Source organism: Mustelus asterias, chromosome 19, assembly GCF_964213995.1.
Source record: "Mustelus asterias chromosome 19, sMusAst1.hap1.1, whole genome shotgun sequence".
NCBI lineage: Eukaryota > Metazoa > Chordata > Chondrichthyes > Carcharhiniformes > Triakidae > Mustelus > Mustelus asterias.
The window spans coordinates 30,976,044-30,996,322 of record NC_135819.1 but is presented as its reverse complement, the minus strand read 5'-3'; the positions used below and the strand labels follow the sequence as shown (position 1 = coordinate 30,996,322).

Here is a 20,279-nt window from a genome sequence, read left to right as displayed (position 1 = left end):
CCAAGCATGAGATTCCCCAAGGATAACAGAGCACGCGCACAGGCTTTGAGTCAGAGATGGGAAGATGGTGGTGTAGTGGTAATGGCACTGAACTACTCCCCCAGGCTAATGGTCTGGGGACACGGTCACAACAGCTGGTGAAATTTGAATTCAGTTAATAAAATACGGAAGTGAAAACTTGTCTCAGCAACAACGTCCGTGAAAACATCACCAACTGTTGTGAGAACTCAACTAGTTCAATAACGTCCTTTAGGGAAGGAAATCTGCCGTCCTTACCCTGTCTGGCCGACATGTGACTCCAGAGGCATAGCAATGTAACTGCCCTCTGAAATGGCCAACAAGCCACTCAATTCAGGGCAATTAGGGATGGGCAGCAGATGCCAGCCTTGCCAGTGATGCCCACATTCCATTAAAGAATGAAAAAAACACAGCTGTGAAAGGGAGTATTCCTTTAACAAAGAGGCTGTTGACAGCATAGACAAAAGTGGGAGTGCCCCTCCTACATAACTTCAGAATCACCCAAAATGCTTTACAGCCAAAATACAAATATATTCTTCATTTGATTTATCACATGTATTAGTATACAGTGAAAAGTATTGTTTCTTCCATGCTATACAAAGAATACTGTTCATAGAGAAGGAAAGGAGTGCAGAATGTAGTGTTACAGTCATAGCTAGGGTGTAGAGAAAGATCAACTTAATGCAAGGTAGGTCCATTCAAAAGTCTGACGGCAGCAGGGAAGAAGCTGTTCTCGAGTTGGTTGGTACGTGACCTCAGACTTTTATATCTTTTTCCTGATGGAAGAAGGTGGAAGAGAGAATGGCCGGGGTGAATGGGGTCCTTAATTATGCTGGCTGCTTTGCCGAGGCAGCGGGAAGTGTAGACAGAGTCAATGGATGGGAGGCTGGTTTGCGTGATGGACTGGGTTTTACTGTTGTAATGGAGGGAACACAGCAGAGTCCCAGCTACAGGCGGGAAATAACTGAGTAGATAATTAGTTTTTGTTCTGGTTGGTTGAGCCTGGGAATGGGAGAACTCCCCCTGTTCTTCATCGAATAGCGCTGAGAGACCTTTTACACCCACCCGAGAGAGCAGACAGGGTCTTGGTTTAATGTCTTATCCACATGATAGCTAATACTATCATGAGGTGCTAGCCCATCTCCGAGGCTTGATTCCACAACCTTCTGACTCAGAGGCAAGATATGTAACAAGTCAGCAAAGACTGACACTTCATATAATTCTTTCAAGAGCACGGGCATAAAAATAACATTAACAAAAGCAACAGAGGCTCTGGATATTATGCTGCTGGCACTGAACCTAAAAGCAAGGAAGATTGTACAAGGCATTGATTCGACTATGGTTTGTGTAGTGTGCACCATTCAGGACATTCCATTCCGGGATGACTAGATACAGCTACTGGCAAAAGGATAGAAGGTGATTCATTACAATGAGGGTTTTCCCCAAAAAGGTTAGAAGAAAATCCAAGAAAGGTTTTCAAAGTGACAGGGTACATAGCGAAAGCGTTTCCACTGGTCGATGAGTCGGTACCAAAGGCATAAGTAGCAGAGGCAGAGTTAAGATAAATGCTTTCAAATAGTCATTTGGTCGTACAGAACTTGTGAAAGAAATACATTTTGTCGAAGCTTTTCATCTTGCACTCATCAGGGACAATCGCAAGAATACCAATGTCAGGGAAAACAACAACCTCGTGTTGAAGGAGAAGAGAGTGCTGATTGGTTGGGACGTGGGCTCTGATTGGTAGAGGCGTTGCCATGGAGAATGCACCAGTTGATGGGGACTGACAGTTAACTGCCAAGTATTGTTTGAAAATTTAAATCTGACAGTTTGACCCTGATTTGTCAAGGCATTGCCCTGAGGAATGAACCAGCGAATGGCCATTACTTATTTGGTTTCACTGAAACAGGTGCAATACGTGTACCTGTTCTCTCTGTCTGCAAAGGACAGGGCTCTGTGCATTAATGCAAGGAGCTTAATAAATGCTTTCATACAGAGGATCATTAGCACATGCGATATTTTGAAACCATAACAGCATTAAAAAGCTAAAATTTGGAAATGCAAAAGGAAGGATGCACATATAATGTGAGGACAATGGGATGGAGAATCACTGATGCTCATTACTGCCATTTGCTGCACAGTTATGTCCCCACATGCTTTCACTAAATCCAACATCTGGCAAGGACTTGGTAATGAATACAACACAAACATCAGCTGAGGTAGGAATGATAAACCTATCCTTCGGATTATGATTTAGTTGTTAGGATGTGACTCGAGGTCTGCCAGAATTTCTCAATTCCTGCCTTTCTTTTTGGTAATGGACAATGATGCAGAATTTTGTTCATTAGAAAAGTATAGTTCAAAACAATGCTTGGAATGAGTTGTGGGACAAAGGCAATGAGATCCATGAGGCCAAAGAAACAGGGAAAGAGGTGGGATAAATATTTTACAATGTTGAAAATCCTGGGTATGTCAAATTAAATATTATAAATGCTTATGGTACGGTCATGTTACTGGACTAATAATTCAGAGACCTAGTCTGACAATCCAAAACAGAGTTCAAAACCCACTAAAGCAGCTTGAAAATTCAAATTCCGTTTGGAAATATAAAGCTGCTATTAGTGACCATGAAACTGTCAAAGTCAAAAAGCCAAATGTTTGATTCTTTCATGGGACATGGGCGTCGCTGGCTAGTCCAGCATTTATTGTCCATCCCCAATTGCCCCGGTGAGCCGCCGCCTTAAAACACTGCAGTCCCTGAGGTGTAGGTACACCCACACCGCTGTTGGAGAGGGAGTTCCAGGATTTTGACCCAACGACAGTGAAGGAATGGTGAGATATTTCCAAATCAGGATGGTGAGTGACTTGAAGGGGAACTTCCAGGTGGTGGTGTTTCCATGTATCTGCTGCCCTTGGCCTTCTAGGTAGTAACGATCTGGGTTTGGAAGATGTTGTTGAAGGGAGCGTCGGTTGAGTTGCTGGTTTACTAATGTCCTTTAGGGAAGGAAAGCCAGTCTGGATTACATAAAGTCCCAGTGCTGTATCAACTGGTCAACATCTACTTTTCCTCTGAAGTAGCCACTAAATTAGAATAACTTGGTTTGGACAACAAATAATGCCCAACAAATTATTCCGAATTTAGATTCCTACCAGAGGAGGTGCTGGAGGGAGGGTGTAATTCATAGAATCGCTGCAGTGTAAGAGGCCATTCAGCCCATCGAGACTGCACAGACCACAATCCCACACAGGCCCTATCCCCATAACCCCATGCATTTAACCTGCTAGTCCTACCACTAAGGGGCAATTTAGCATGGCCAATCCACCTAACCCGCGTATCTTTGGACACTGGGAGGAAACCGGAGCACCTGGAGAAAACCCACGCAGGCACAGGGAGAACTTGCAAATTCCACGCAGACATAGACACCCAAGCCGGGAATCGAACCCGAGTCCCTGGTGCGTTGAGGCAGCAGTGCTAACCATTGCTCCCGACCTTCCGTGACTGAATAACGAGCAACATATTGTGGAAGGGTGTAGTGACATAGTGCCACATTTGTGCGCAGAGTAATGTGGATGTTTGTCCCTGGCCTGTGAGGCAGCAATACTAAGCACTGTGCCACCCATGGTAGAGTGTGACAAGTTATGGGGGCATTTGCCTTTATAAGTGCAAACAGAAAGATGTCTGTGGGACCACAACTTTTGATCCCGCCTCCTGAAGGTGACACTTTATCTGTTCTCTCATCTGTTCTTTATGTGTGCGCTATCCTACAGGAAATCAGAACCATAGAAAATAGGAGCAGGAGTAGACCATTCAGCCCTTTGAGTCTGCTCCGCCATTCTGAATGATCATGGCCGCTTCTGCATCTCAACGCCATACTCCCACTCTCTCCCCCTACCCCTTGGCACCCTTAGAGTCTGGAAATCTATCGATTTCCTTCTTAAATACATTGAGTGATTGGCCTCTACGGGTTTCTGTGATAGCAAATTCCACAGGTTCACCGCCCTCTGAGTGAAGAAATGTCTCATCTCAGTCCGAAAGGGCCTGCTCCGTATCAGATTTAACCACGGGCCTTTTTTCTGCACGCTCCAATCTGCGGACAGATCGAAGTGGGATTCTGTTAATCGTTCATCCTCAGGCTGTGTGGGAGTAGACCAGTGAGAATAGCTCAAGAGGAAAGAAGGTGGAAGTTCAAACCACAAATGAGCATTAATTCAGAAAGAAGTTGTGCTCATGTTGTAATGAGCTGGAGGAACCGGGGTGTGAGATGGTCACTGTGTGCATTGTGTTCTTCTAACCTTGGAGTCCTGAAGTAACCTCGGCATGTTGTGGACAGAAAGAGCATGAGGTAATGTTTGCTGATGTCTGTCATCATTACTGATTCATTAGGAAATGCAGCCTGTTCAATGCCCGTAACCTTTTCCTGGAGAAAGTTACAGTCTAATGATTCAAATAATCTAAACCTGCAAAATGGGCAATGTGAATCTAGCCGGTCTTACACTCCAATCGAACTTCATCTCCAGGGAAACGAAAGAAAACAGCAAAAGCTGGGAAATGGGAATACTGGCCCGAACTGTTTCTCCCTATTGGGGGACAAAAAGGAATATCAAGTGGGATGAAACGTGAGGTGTCAATTCACTACCATCCACTGTGTGTCACCGTCAGTGATACATTGCCATAGAATCACAGAGCCATACAAACATTACTGCACAGAAAGAGGCAATTTGGCTCATCTTGTCCATGCCAGCGCGAGGACACCCAGGTGCCATTTCTAATCCCACCTTCCTGCACCCGACCCAGAGCCTTGCAGCTGACAGCACTTAAACAGATCAAGATACTTTTTAAAAAGAGTTTAGGGTCTCTGCCTCCACCACCACCTCAGACAGTGAATTCCAGTCACCCACTACCCTCTGCGTAAAAAAGTTCTTCCTTATGTCCCCTCTGCTTAAAAAAGTTCTTCATGTCCCCTCTACTGCTACTTCTGCCACTCATCTTGAATCTATGTCCCCTGGTTCTAGAATTCTCCACCAATGGAAACAATTTTATCCTGTCCACACTCTCTCTTCCTCTCATCATTTTGAACACCTCTACCAAGTCAGCCCTCAGCCTTCTTTGTTCCAAGGAAAATAACCCCAACCTATCCAATCTCTCCTCATAGCTACTTTTCTAGCCCTAGGAACATTCTTGTAAACCTCCTCTGCACTCTCTCCAGAGCAATTACATCCTTCCTGTAATGTGGTGACCAGAACTGCACACAATACTCCAGTTGTGGCCTCACCAGTGTTTTATACAATTCCAACATTATATCCTTACTTTTATATTCTATACCTCTGCCAATGAAGGAGAGCATTCCATACGCCTTCTTTACAACCGTATCCACCAATATATTCAGATACATTTTCTTGTTCAATGAGAAAATGCACCCTTTTACATTATTTATTATTCTAACTGGGACACAAGTTCCCAGAGAGGGGAATTAACATTTCATAACATTTTCAAATTCAACTTTCCAGATTCACGGCGGCAAGCCCAAGTTCCAACCAAAATCACCCCATCCAGCGCCAACTGACACAATGGACAAAGGTGTTCAGTTGAAGGCTTCTTTCCCACTTACAATGAGGCAGTTCAATGGTTTCATTTCATCCTTAGCACGTTGAATAAACAGGAACTTGGGATGTTTAGCATTACTAAAGGCTGTGAACAGTGCCTTAAAGTTTAATATATACTGGGTGGGTGTTTATGATGTGTCATCACTTTATCCAATCCAATGCCAAGAACGGCACGGTAGCACAGTGGTTAGCACTGCTGCTTCACAGCTCCAGGGACCTGGGTTCGATTCCCGGCTTGGGTCACTGTCTGTGCGGAGTTTGCACATTCTCCTCGTGTCTGCATGGGTTTCCTCCGGGCGCTCCGGTTTCCTCCCACAGTCCAAAGATGTGTGGGTTAGGGTTAATTGGCCATGCTAAATTGCTCCTTAGTGTCCCGGGATGCGTAGGTTAGAGGGATTAGCGGGTAAATGTGTAGGGATATGGGGACAGGGCCTGGGTGGGATCGTGGTCGGTGCAGACTCGATGGGCCGAATGGCCTCTTTCTGCACTGTAGGATTTCTATGATATCTTCTATGAAAATCACTCTCTACACAATCTCTAGTTTGGTGTTACACACCATGGGGAAATCATTATAGAATCCCCACTCTGCAGAAGAGGCTATTTGGTCCATTAAATCTGCACTGATCTACCTAATCTACACACCTTGGGACACTAAGGAGCTATTTAGCATGATCACTCCCTCTAACCTGCAGATCTTTGGACTGTGGGAGGAAACCAGAGCACCCGGAGGAAACCCCTGCAGACATGGGGAGAAAGTGCAAACTCCACACAGTCACCCAAGCCGGGAATTGAATCCAGGTCCCCGCTGCTGTGAGGCAGCAGTGCTAACCACTGTGCCACCCTTATTGCAAGGAAAACGAAATAGAAAAGTGGGGGTGTTTTGCTACTGTTCTCACGGTGTTGGTAAGACCACATCAAGAGTACTGTGTACAGTTTTGGTCTCCTTATTTAAGGAAGGATATAAATGTGTTAGAAGATGTTCCGAGAAGGTTCACTCAACTGATGCCTGGGATGAGAGACTTGTCCTCTGCGAAATGTTGGGACAGGCCGGATCTGTACCCTTTGGAGTTTAGTAGATTGAGAGGTGATCTTGTTGAATCATACAAGATCCTGAGAGAGATTGTCAGGGTGGATGCTGAGAGGATGTTTCCCTTTGCGGGGGGAGACCAGAACTAGTTTAAGACGGAGATAAAAACTTTTCTCTCAGACGGGTCGTGAATCTTTGGAACTCTTCCCCACAGAGCAGTGGAGGCAGCGTCAATGAGGATTTTTTAGATGGTTTTGGATAAATTCTTGACTAACAAGGGAGTCAGAGAGGTGAGGCAGAAATGTGCAGTTGAGGCCATAAGCAAATCAGCCACAATCTTATTAAATAAAGGAACAGGTTTGAGGGGCAGAATGGTTTACTCCTGTTCCTAATTTGTGTGTTATGTTCATATTCACATTCTAGCCTTCCTGAGAAAAAGGCCAACATTCCATTAACAATTCAGATTTTTCTTAGCAGCTACCCATTGGTTTTTAGTGATTGGAATACATGCCATTACCTCGACTGTCTCCCGACTTCCTCTTAATCACTACCCTCCTCAAGAAACCTATCTCAGTCTCCTATTTATTGACTACAGCTCAGCCTTCAACACCATTATTCCTACAAAACTCATCTCCAAACTCTGTGGCTTGGGCCTCGGCACCTCCCTCTGCAACTGGATCCTGAACTTCCTAACCCACAGACCACAATCAGTAAGGATAGGCAACAACACCTCCTCCATGATCACCCTCAACACCGGTGCCCCACAAGGCTGTGTCCTCAGCCCCCTGCTATACTCCTTATACACCTATGACTGTGCGGCCAAATTCCCCTCCAACTCCATTTTCAAATTTGCTGACAACACCACCGTAGTGGGTCGCATCTCAAACAATGGCAAGGCAGAGCACAGGAAAGAGATAGAAAAACTGGTGTACTGGTGCGGTGACAATATCTCTCCCTCAATGTCAGCAAAATGGAGGAGATATTCATCAACTTCAGGAAGCGTAGTGGAGAACATGCTCCTGTCTACATCAACGGGAATGAAGTGGAAATGGTTGAGAGCTTCAAGCCAGATCATGTCGATGCTATAGTTAAGAAAGCTCACCAATGCCTCTGCTTTCTCGGAAGGCCAAGGAAATTTGGCACATCCGCTACGACTCTCACCAACTTAAAATGAAGCCCAGTCCATCACGCAAACCAACCTTCCATCCGTTGACTCCGTCTATATTTCCCGCTGTCTCAGAAAAGCAGCCACACACCCCATTCTCTCTTCCACCTTCTTCCACCGGGAAAAAGATACAAAAGTCTGAGGGACCGACTCAAGAACAGCTTCTCCCCTGCTGCCATCAGACTTTTTCCACAAATGTTTATTCTTTCATAAGGTTCCCCATGGTAAGTTTTTGCAGAAAATACAGACACATGGGATTGAGGGTGATTTAGTGGTTTGGATCAGGAATTGGCTAGCCGAAAGAAAACAGAGGGTGGTGGTTGATGGAAAATATTCATCCTGGAGTTCAGTTACTAGTGGTGTACTGCAAGGATCTGTTTTGGGGCCACTGCTGTTTGTCATTTTTATTAATGACCTGGATGAGGGCGTGGAAGGATGGATTAGTAAATTTGCGGATGACACTAAAGTCGGTGGAGTTGTAGACAGTGCGGAGGGAAGTGGCAGGTTACAGAGGGACATAGATAAGCTGCAGAGCTGGGCTGAGAGGTGGCAAATGGAGTTTAATGCGGAAAAGTGTGAGGTGATTCACTTTGGAAGGAGTAACAGGAATACAGAGTACTGGGCTAATGGTAAGATACTTGGTAGTGTGGATGAACAGAGGGATCTGGGTGTCCATGTGCATGGATCCCTGAAAGTTGGCACCCAGGTTGATAGGGTTGTTAAGAAGGCGTACGGTGTGTTAGCTTTTATTGGGAGAGGGATTGAGTTTCGGAGCCAGGAGATCATGCTGCAACTGTACAAAACTCTGGTGCGGCCGCATTTGGAGTATTGCGTACAGTTCTGGTCGCCGTATGATAGGAAAGATGTGGAAGTGTTGGAAAGGGTGCAGAGAAGATTTACCAGGATGCTGCCTGGTATGGTGGAAAAATCGTATGAGGAAAGGCTGAGGTGCTTGAGGTTGTTTTTGTTAGAGAGAAGGTGGTTAAGAGGTGACTTAATAGAGGCATACAAGATGATCAGAGGATTAGATAGGGTGGATAGTGAGAGCCTTTTTCCTTGGATGGTGATGGCTAGCACAAGGGGACATAGCTTTAAATTGAGGGGTGAGAGATATAGGACAGATGTTAGAGGTAGGTTCTTTACTCAGAGAGTAGTAAGGGCGTGGAATGCCCTGCCTGCAGCAGTAGTGGACTCGCCAACATTAAGAGCATTCAAATGGTTATTGGATAAACATATGGATGATATTGGAGTAGTGTAGATTAGAGGGGCTTTAGATTGGTTCCACTGGTCGGCACAACATCGAGGGCCGAAGGGCCTGTACTGCGCTGTAATGTTCTATGTTCGATGTTCATGTGATGTGAGCATTGTTGGCAAGGCCGGCAGTTGGTGCTTTAATAAGCTCGAGACTGTTAACACCAAGAAAAGCACATTGGAAACAACCTCTTGATTGATTTGATTTGACTTGACCTACCTCGCATTGAGTTGATCTTTCTCTACACCCTAGCTATGACTGTAACACTACATTCTGCACTCTCTCCTTTCCTTCTCTATGAACGGTATGCTGTCTGTATAGCACGCAAGAAACAATCCGTTTCACTGTAGACTAACACATGTGATAATAATAAATCAAATCTTATTGAATGTCTAGTTATATACCTCCCCAGCGCCAACTCCATAGAACCATGGAATCCCTACAGTGCAGAAGGAGGCCATTGAGCCCAAAGAGTCTACACCAACTCTCCGAAAGAGCACCTTACCCAGGCAGTGCGAGCCACTGTGCCGCCCTGACTTGAGATGAATCAGAGTGTGACATGAGACTGTGACACTTATAGGATGATGTGGAGATGCCGGTGTTGGACTGGGGTAAGCACAGTAAGAAGTCTCACAACACCAGGTTAAAGTCCAACAGGTTTATTTGGAAACACGAGCTTTTGGAGCGCTGCTCCTTCCTCAGGTGAGTCACTCCGAAAGCTCATGATTCCAAATAAATCTGTTGGACTTTAACCTGGTGTTGTGAGACTTCTTACTTATAGTATGTACACAAGACTGCCTGCCTGCATGTCCTGCTCAGGTTTTTGGAGGGGGGGGCTTGAATCCCCAGCCTCCTGATTTGGAGACCAGAATGCTATCAGAGAGCCATAGCTGTAACATGAAACCAACTAAAGCAATAGGAGCTGGATCGTGACCGCGCTGTTTTAGGCTGTGGTTTAAGGAGAACGCTTAGACAGATACATGGGGAAGATTGGTATGGAGGGATATGGGCCAAATGTGGGAAATTGGGACTAGCTTAGGGGTTTAAAAAAAAGGGGTGGCATGGACAGGTTGGGCCGAAGGACCTGTTTCCATGCTGTAAACCTCTGACTGTATAACTCACCACAGATAAAACAGGTTGTCTTCAGGATCTCCTCTTTCTTCTGCTTTTCGCTTCTCAGATCAGCAAACGTGTCGATGATGACACCAAAGATCAAGTTCAGGACAATGATGATGACGATGAAGAAGAAGAGGAGGTCGTAGATGACACGGACAACAAACAACGGGTCCTGCAACCCAAAGATTTATCTTTATCAGCAGACTTTAGTCAGCATCGCAGAAACACTCAACAGCTAACAAGCTGCAGCTAAGTGCCTTTCTCCCCGAGGGCTCTCTGCTTATTCCCCAGACAACTAGTCTCCATCCACTGCTACCTCCCCCAGTCCGGCTGACCTGGTTTCAAAATTAACAACTGTGGCTTAAACTACGCTCACTTCCTCCAAATAGAATGCGTTGCTAGGGGAACATTGGATGTCACATTGCTTGGGGAAAATGGATGTCGCGTTGCTAGGGGAACATGGATGGGGCCTAGCTGTGGCTGCCCATTTTGTGGGATATATGGGGCAAAATTTTGCTCCTGGTCCCTCTTTCAGCTAACTTCACAGAATTGTAACTGTGCAAGAGGAGGCCATTCGGCCCATCATGTCTGCACCAGCTCTCCAAATGAGCAATTCACCGAGTGCCATTCTCCTACCCTCTCCCCTTAACCCTGCACATTCTTCCTCTTCAGATAACAGTCTAACTCCTTTATGAATGCTTCGATCAAACCTACCTCCACTACTCTCAGGCACAGCATTCCCGACCTTAACGATTCATCGGGTGAGAAAGTTTTACCACACTTCCTTCCATCCCCATTTCTATTGCAATTCTCCACCTTGTCTCTGTCCTGACAAGACCACCTTCTGTACCAGCACTCCCAAAATGTCTGCCTTCTTCCTTCACCAAGGAACCAGTGGTCGATGGGTTCTCGGCCTAGCGTGTTCAGTTGCCGTCACCTCTGCCTCTCCTTCCCTGAATAACAATTGCCTTCCCCTTGTCCTCACTTTCCACCCCACTGGCCTCCACAATCAATGGATCATTTTTCACAGCTTCCAGCATGCCACCAAACGCACCTTCCCTCGCCTCCCTTTCCTGAAGGCGCCACTCCCTGTGTAACCCTGCTCCTCTCCTCAAATCAACCCTAACACACTCGGTCCTTCCCACAGCACCTGCCCGTGCCTGCACCCGGGATACAACACCCACCCTCTGACCTCCTCCATTCTCATCATCCGAGGTGCCAAACACTCCCTCCAAGTTCTGTCACTCCAGTATATCGGTACTTTCAACCTATCCTGTGGTCTTCTCTGTGATGGGAAGACCAAACACAGACTGGGTGACCGCTTTGTGGAACACCTCCGTTAGGTCTGCAAGTCAGACCCCGAGCCACCAGCCGCCTGTCACTTCAATTTGCCGGGTTACTCCTACACTGACCTCTCTGCCCGCAGTCTCTATCACTCACCCAATAAAGTTCAGAGGCAGTTCGTGGATCAGCTCCTCATCTTTACAGTCTTCCAGGCTCAACAACGTGGCTAAAAATTTCAGATTGTAAACTCTGTCACCATTTCTCAGAGCGATTTGGGAAATGTTCCCGTTTTCTCCTTCTTCTCTCCTCCAGAAATAGCTTCTATTTTTTTACTTATCCCATTATCACCTTTCAATCATCACCCCTCATGGTATTCAACCTTTTCTGGCTTCTAACCTATCACAGAACTTAGAATCATAGAATCCCTACGGTACAGAAGGAGGCCATTCGGCTCATTGCGTCTATACCGACTCTCTGACAGAGCATCTTATCCAGGCCCAACCCCTGCCCTATCCCCATAACCCCATTTACCCCACTATCCCTGTAACCTATAAATCTTTGGACACTAAGTGGCAATTTAGCATGGCCAGTCAACTTAACCTGCACACCTTTCCAGTGTGGGAGGAAGCTGGAGTACCCGGAGGAAACCCACGCAGACACGGGGAGAATGTGCAAACTCCACACAGACAGCGACCCAAGCCGGGAATCGAATCCGGGTCCCTGGCGCTGAGGCAGCAGTGCTAACCACTGTGCCATCCTTTCCGTTATTCCCTCCTCTCGCTATCTTTGCTTTAAACCCTATTCCAGTTGTGTAGGATGATTTTAACCTCAGGCACATGTCAGAAAGTCATCTCCTGACAGTTTTTTACAAAAGGAACCTGCCGTCCAGCGCCTGCTGTTCATTGAGAAATCTCTCTCACGGTCAGCGGTCCCACTTTATCACAGCTGGACCACCCTACCTCACTCACTCAGAGACTGGCCCTGTGGTATTTTGCTTGACCCTCACCATAAAAATTAATTAAGGAAAACTTTCTGATGTTTTCCCTATTTGTTTCCCATATACCCAACACACAGCAATGCAGCAAATACACACGCACAGCAATGCGGCAAATACACACACAGCAATGCGGCAAATACACACGCACAGCAATGCGGCAAATACACACACAGCAATGCGGCAAATACACACACAGCAATGCGGCAAATACACACACAGCAATGCGGCAAATACACACACAGCAATGCGGCAAATACACAGCAATGCGGCAAATACACAGCAATGCAGCAAACACACACAGCAATGCAGCAAACACACACAGCAATGCAGCAAATACACACACACAGCAACGCAGCAAATAGACACACACAACAATGCAGCAAATACACACAGCAATGCAGCAAATACACAGCAATGCAGCAAATACACAGCAATGCAGCAAATACACACACAGCAATGCGGCAAACACACAGCAATGCAGCAAATACACACACAGCAATGCAGCAAACACACACGCACAGCAATGCAGCAAATACACACGCACAGCAATGCAGCAAATACACGTGCACAGCAAAGCAGCAAATACACGTGCACAGCAATGCAGAATTACACACACAACAATGCAGCAAATACACATGCACAACAATGCAGCAAATACCCACAAACATGTACACACGCACATGTACACACACACATGTATGGGCACAGGCTGACACACACACATGCTGCAATGCACCAAACACACATATCATATACACACCAGCATACAGAGCAAACATGCATGCATCACATACACTCGTGCATGCAAGACACGTGCACCACACATGCACTCCCCTCATTCCACACGTTCATTCATATATATACACATATACACACAAAGACACACATACATCACATTTATGTGCACCCTGTGCTACACATGTGCACATCGAAGACTCAAATGTACAACACATAAATGTCCTACCCAATGCGTGTTACATGTATATAAGTGTGCAAAGATACTTGCATTCTTTGAAGGTTTTCTTAACACATCACCAACTCCCCCCCCATTCCTCAATCCCTGATTTAATACTGTAACAATGCACATCAACAGAGTGTCACAGGTTTGTTCAGAAGTGGAATCATCATCACGGCCTCCTGCTGAGAAACAGAAAGAATATTTCTTTACTCAGAGTCACTGCTTCACCACAGGAAATCTTCCACATATTCACTTTGGGCACCAGTGATTAGAGAGATTCTAACAGTGGAGTTTAAAGTACTTCTCATTCCTCAACCTGACGAATCCTCTTACGTTGATCAATGTGATCAATATTCCAACGTTTTTAAAGTTTATTTATTAGTGTCACAAGTAGGCTGACATTAACACTGCAATTAAGTTACTGTGAAAATCCCCTAGTCGCCACACTCTGGCGCCTGTTCGGGTACACTGAGGGAGAATTTAGCATGGCCAATGCACCCTAACCAACACATCTTCAGGCTGTGGGAGGAAACCGGAGCACCCGGAGGAAACCCACACAGACACGGGGAGAACGTGCAAACTCCACACAGGCAGTGGCCCAATCTGGGAATTGAATCCAGGTCCCTGGCGCTGTGAGGCAGCAGTGCTAACCACTGTGCCACACTCCATTTATTATTACTGCCAAAGTTGCATTTATTTAGCATGTCCTCAGGATATCTCAAAGCATTTCACACACAAGCAAGCTCCTCCGAACAACTAATTTCATGAATAACCAGTTATCTGGTGGTTGACAGAGGATGGAGTGTGGGCCGATTACATTAGAAATATTCCCTGCTCTTCAAACGGTTAAAAGAGATTCTATTCCAACTAAATAGGGAGATGGGTTCTTGGTTCAGTATCTGATCTTAAAGTGCAACATTTCCTTAGTCCTGAAGTGTTAACCTAGGTTATGAGCTCAAAGTCTAGATAGAGACTTGAACCCACAACCTGCTGACTCAGAGACAGGAGTGCTGCCAATTGTACAACCATGATACACGGGTGGTCTCACAAATACAATTTTTATGAAATCGTTATGTTTGGGACTGTCTCTTTAATTTAAGAAAGATGGAAGAATAAAGGAGGTAGTGTGACCTGTTCTCAATTCTACCCAACAGGAAACCTGGTGGCTTTATTGTTAAAGGTTAAAGTGGGGGTGGAGAGGGGGGAGTGGTGAGTTACCTTATCAGGAAGATGGCACTTGGCATTGACACCTATAGCCAATGGGCAGTTGTGTGGGCTGTTGATCTCCAAGTCTCATAGGGTGATGTTAGGAATGTCAGGCTTTATAAATGGTTAGACTTTAAACTGTCTGTTTAATTTCAAGATAGAATGGGGTTGGGGCTCTAGAGAATAGCTATTTAATGTTTCTACCTGGATACAAGGCCTATGTGGTTCATGTTGCATGGAGATGTGCTTTGAGGGAGAAAAGTTTCACACAAGGCCAATTAGTATCAGGTAACAGGCTTCCTAAGATATCACTGAACCGCCCGAGGTCAATGGAGCTTTGCGCGGTCCGCCCCCCCCACCCCACCCCCGCTACGACCCCTTTGGCGGGCGGGACGGGAGAACTCCTGCCATCTACTTAAAGCTCAAATGTCAAGTAGAACTGTAGTGGGAGACCTTTGGGAGTTTCTTTTCTGTGGTTTAAAGAATAAGTTGCCAACAAAATAGTGTTTAATCAATGTTGCTTTTAATTTGTTTGTTACAGTGAAAGTCTTAAAACTTGAAATCTTATTATTTGATCTTTTCAGTCAGGTGATTGGAAATCCAAATATCTTTTTTAAAAGTAATCGATCTCTATCGGGATTTTAGCAGCAATATGGTATCAATTCACGCAATGCATTGCTCTGCTAACCAGCCCTGCTACACACTCAGCAACACCTCCTGAAGACAAGTGCACCGGGCCACACTGTTTTCTGTGCAGTACAGCATGCCATCGTATCCGATATTCACACAGCCGATTCCGTGTGGAACAATGTAAAGCTGTTTAAAGTGTTGGTACTTCCAACCCACCAGCCATTTTTACAACGCAGATGGCCTCAGCTTAGTCGCAGTGTTTACGGGATACTGCAGGTGAATGACGTGCGACTCTCCATCTGGTAGATGGACTGGGCAATCGAGAACGCCATGGAAGCGGAAAGGGACCAATCAGCTCCCTGGGCCTGTTCATTCAGTCAGATCATGGCTGACCTGTACCTCAACTCCATACCTCTGAACATCATTACCCCACTAATATCTGCTGATCTCAGTCTCAAAGCCCACGTGCTTGCGGGGCGAGGGGGCAGCGTTTCCTCAAAGTGTTTCCCCATTTCACTCCTCAACAGCCGAGCTCTACTTTTAAGGTCCTGTCCCCTCAGTCCTGGATTTCCCCCAAAGAGGAAATAGTTCCTCCCTTTTGAATCCTGTTACTCTTTTAAACACTTCAATCAGGTTAGCTACTATACTTTAATACTTTGCACAAAGATGCTGTACAAAGGCAAACTTCACATGAACAGATAAGGAAACGTGACTGATAAACGACTAGTTGGATAAGTTTTGCTTGGGCTGGATGAAAAACCACCGCTGTTGGGAGAAAACATGATGTGGAGATGCTGGCGTTGGACTGGGGTGGGCACAGGAAGTAGTCTCACAACACCAGGTTAAAGTCCAACAGGTTTATTTGGAATCGCGAGCTTTCGGAGCGCTGCACCTTCATCAGGTGAGTGATGAAGGACCTAATGAAGGAGCAGCGCTCCGAAAGCTTGTGATATCAAATAAACCTGTTGGACTTTAACCTGGTGTTGTGAGACTACTTAATGGGAGAAAACAAACTGAGGAACTGACCCAGGGTGAGCCCTTAAATGTGGCACTGGTACAGGGGTTGCCACGAGCAAGGACAGAAGCACCACATCAATCACTTTAAGCATCCCTCCCTCACCGACGTACAGTGACAGCTTGTGTATTATCTACAAGGTGCACTGCAGCAACTCACCAAGACTTCGACAGCACTTTCCAAACCCTATACCATTTCGAAGGACAATGGCAGCAGATACATGGGAATACCACCATCTGGAGGTTCCCCTCCAAGCCACTCACCATGCCGATTTGGAAAGATATCACCGTGCCTTCGCTGTCGCTGGGTCAAAATCCTGGAACTCCCTCCCTAACAGCAGTGTGGGTGTACCTACACCACACAGATTGCAGCGGTTCAACAAGGCAGCTCACCACCACCTTCTCAAGGGGCAATTAGGGATGGGCAACAAATGTTGGGCTCACCGGCATCATCAACATCCCCAGAATAGTTTTATTTTTTTTTTAAATTACTTAAAAGACAATTTTTTTCTCTGGAGAAAACAACATAAAACTTTTTCCATTTGACTGCAATCATAGATCAATGATAAAGCAGGACAAATATTTTTACACAAAGAGGCAATCTATCCAACTTCTCATGATATCCCATGAGAATGACTGCATATTTACTTGTAAGATTAAATAGATGAGCAAGATTACGTATAAGAAGGGATGTGAGAGGAGATTTCTAAGGCATAGCAAGTACACCATCCTTTTGTGATAAACAGGTAGCTAAACAGGACTGTCGAAAGGTTGTGTGCGATGACAGTGTGCTTTTAAGAAGTGTATTTATATCATGCTTCTTGTGAGGTTCAGCTCTGGTTTACCTGGTGCTGATCTGTCAGCAAAACAGGCAGCTCCATGCTGAGAATGCAGGAGAATAATTGATCCTAGATAATGGGGTGTTTGCTTTAATCTGAGCTCATGCATTTTTGTTTATTGTCATAGAATCCCTACAGTACAGAAAGAGGCCGTTTGGCCAATCGAGTCTGCACCGATAACAAATCTACCCTATCCCTGTAACCCCACAGATTTACCCTGCTAATCCCCCCCAAACATAGGGCCAATCTAGCATGGCCAATCAATCTAACCTGTATATCTCTGGACTGTGGGAGGAAACCGGAGGAAACCCACGCAGACATAGGGAGAACGTGCAGACTCCACACAGACAGTCACCCGAGCCAGGAATCAAATTCAGGTCCCTGGCTGCTCTCCCACTCTCTCTCTCGCTCTCATTGTCTATGCAGAGTCTGCACGTTCTCCCCGTGTCTGCGTGGGTTTCCTCCGGGTGCTCCCATTACTTTCCACAGTCCAAAAGACGTGCTGGTTAGGGTGAATTGGCCATGCTAAATTCTCCCTCAGTGCACCCGAACAGACGCTGGAGTGTGGCGACTTAGGGGATTTTCACAGTAACTTCATTGCAGTGTTAATGTAAGCCTGCTTGTGACACTAATAAATAAACATTAAAACATTAAGTATTTTGACTGGTAAAAGTTAAGCCAATTCATTTGTTATAGTTAAACTGTGTTGTTAAAATAAAGTTTGTTTTGACACAAACTTCCTAGTGTGTCAATAAAAATCACACCTAAAGTGAAACATCTCATCCTGACGCTAATGCCAAAATAAAAATATTGTTGGGGTCTGATCTCACTTCGTAGCACACTTTAGAGTTTCTGATCTAGTCTCCAACAAATATAAATGGTTTAAACAGGACTGAAAAATCACATTCGCAGGACAGAGTTTCTTAGAAACAGTGTTTACTGAAACACCCTATATAGGTGGCACAGTGGTTAACACTGCTGCCTCACAGCGCCAAGGACCCAGGTTCAATTCAAAATCTACCAGCAATCATGCAAAATTAGGCTGCTAACTTTTAAAAATGATTTTAAAAATATCCCTTGATTATATTTACAAGTGGTAATTGGCACAGAGGACAAGAGCTGAAAACAGGTTCATCACAAAAGAATAAGCATTTTAAAATCACTGCCAATTCACTGCCTGTGGAGAAGCCAATTTTAAACTAAGGAGAATGACTGAAAATAAACCCCCACAAAATGATGTTCCGGGTGGATTGGGTGCAGTAGAGAGGTCCTGAGTAAGTTACAGCAAATTTCCTTTTTAAGATCTTTCAAAATGTTAACATTAATGAACTTGTGTCTAAAGGTTCCAGTTTAACATTCCGAACCTCCTCGAAGAATTGCAAAATTGGCGCAATCTTAATTTTAAAATCCTAAATGTCAAATGAGCAAGAAAATGGGAGAGAATCGCCATTTCCTTTGGCGAGCGGCGAGTTGCAATCTTATGGTACTTAGTGCAAACAAAGAGCCAGGATGTGATTCTCGCCAGGGGATGGGGGGGGGGGAAGGAGCCTAAGCTCACCGGTAAAATCAGCTGCTGAGCTCTTGGAAGGTATCCTGCCTCCTTCTCTAGACACCCCATGGACATTGGGACCCCCTCCATGCTCCCCCCCCCAACCCCGTCTCCTGCAGAGGTTACCCCCTGTCTCCTGTCTGTAGAAATCCCCCTCCCACCCCCCCCATGTCATTGCTCCACCCCCATTCAGGTTCAGCCCCCTTGACACTGCCCCTGGCACAGTTAAGGTGCCTAGTGGGCACTGCCAAACTGGCACGATGGTGAGGCCATCGCTTCTGGTCTCCCGCTAGTGAAGGGGGTTATCACAAGTGAGTGCGGACGATATTGTCTGGGACTCATGAATGACATGCTAATGATGTCATTAATATTGAAATTGGCTTTTCGCCCAGTTTTACCGGCAAAACAGGGCGTTACGATTGGGGGAGGGGGAAGCACCAGGCACGTTTCTCGTTTTTCGCCCCTCACCAAAACGTGCCGCCCCACCTCACTGAAAGCATTCATAAAACTAACAAAAAATGTGTGGAAACCTGAGCTGTGTTGAACTTAATTGCATCTAAAAATTCCACAAGCTTTTGAGCCGGCTACCCAGATATCAGAGGAATAATTCCATCAAAGAAACCCACACAACCGAGGGAAACTGCAGGCTGAAGGGTACAAACCAGAAATGGACAGGGTGGGTAACAAGCTGCTTTTGATTTTAATGCTAGGTCTTCCCGTCTGGGGAGATCTGATTTAACAAGTTCAGCGCTCTTGTTTTATGAGCCTTATTTACTAACCTGCAGCTGCCACGGGTAATGCAGAACAGTTCTCCCGGCATACATCCTCCTTATTGTTCATGTCTGAGCCATAGAGGTTTCCCTGGGCTGGATAACAAGAATGAAACAAAGCATCAGACTGCAATTCATCATTTTAAGCCACCAGGCATCAACTGCATTCATTTGGAGCCTTTAATATCAATGAGATCTCGCTCTCTGTGGGAGAGTCAGTGCAGACTGAATGGGCCAAATGGCCTCCTTCTGCACTGTAGGGATTCTATCCTTTGAGATTATCCACCGAGCCTTTTATAAAATGGTTCAATGCTTCCTCTTTCTAGGAACGAGGTGATGTTACCCGTCAGAGGCATTTTGTTCTTCTCCAGCCGGTCCACCTCCATGATGAAATCGTCCTGTAGGAAGAGGAATCCCATGATGGAGAAGAGGTAGACCAGGATAAGTGCCAGCACTGCCGTCAGGATGATGGAGCGGCCGTTCCGCGTGACACTTTTGATGACATTGAGCAGCGTTTCTTCCCTGTAGACGAGGTCAAACAGCTGGGGGGGAAGAAACATCAACCATTCAAATAACGATCAGGGGGAGAAAACACAAAAACACTCCAAACAACTTCGTCAAAAAATAGTAAGGCAACTTTCAGCCTTCTGAGCAAAGAACTTCTGCGCAAATGCACGGTTAACTCATCTCCCAAATATGGTATATCGGGTGAGAGGGTCACCCAGTGTATAGCTTTAGTTTAAGTTTATTTATTAGTGTCACAAGTAGGCTTACATTAACACTGCAATGAAGTTACTGTGAAAATCCCCTAGTCGCCACACTCCAGCGCCTGTTCGGGTACACTGAGGAAGAA

The 20,279-nt window shown here is 45.6% G+C and overlaps 1 protein-coding gene across 5 annotated transcripts in view; it reads right to left on the bottom strand.

The window, feature by feature from the left end:
- The window catches only part of itpr2 (inositol 1,4,5-trisphosphate receptor, type 2), a 252,424-nt gene that overhangs the window by 11,020 nt on the left and 221,125 nt on the right, over window positions 1-20,279 (bottom strand). For 4 of the 5 annotated variants that reach the window (XM_078235257.1, XM_078235258.1, XM_078235260.1 and 1 more), the window contains 4 exons: window positions 19,770-19,968; window positions 19,436-19,522; window positions 13,467-13,600; window positions 10,186-10,351 (listed from right to left, as the gene is read on the bottom strand). In XM_078235257.1, coding sequence (XP_078091383.1) covers window positions 10,186-10,351; window positions 13,467-13,600; window positions 19,436-19,522; window positions 19,770-19,968 — 586 coding nt within the window. The remainder of the gene's footprint in view (window positions 1-10,185; window positions 10,352-13,466; window positions 13,601-19,435; window positions 19,523-19,769; window positions 19,969-20,279) is intronic. The other variant, XM_078235259.1, reaches the window with a different exon arrangement.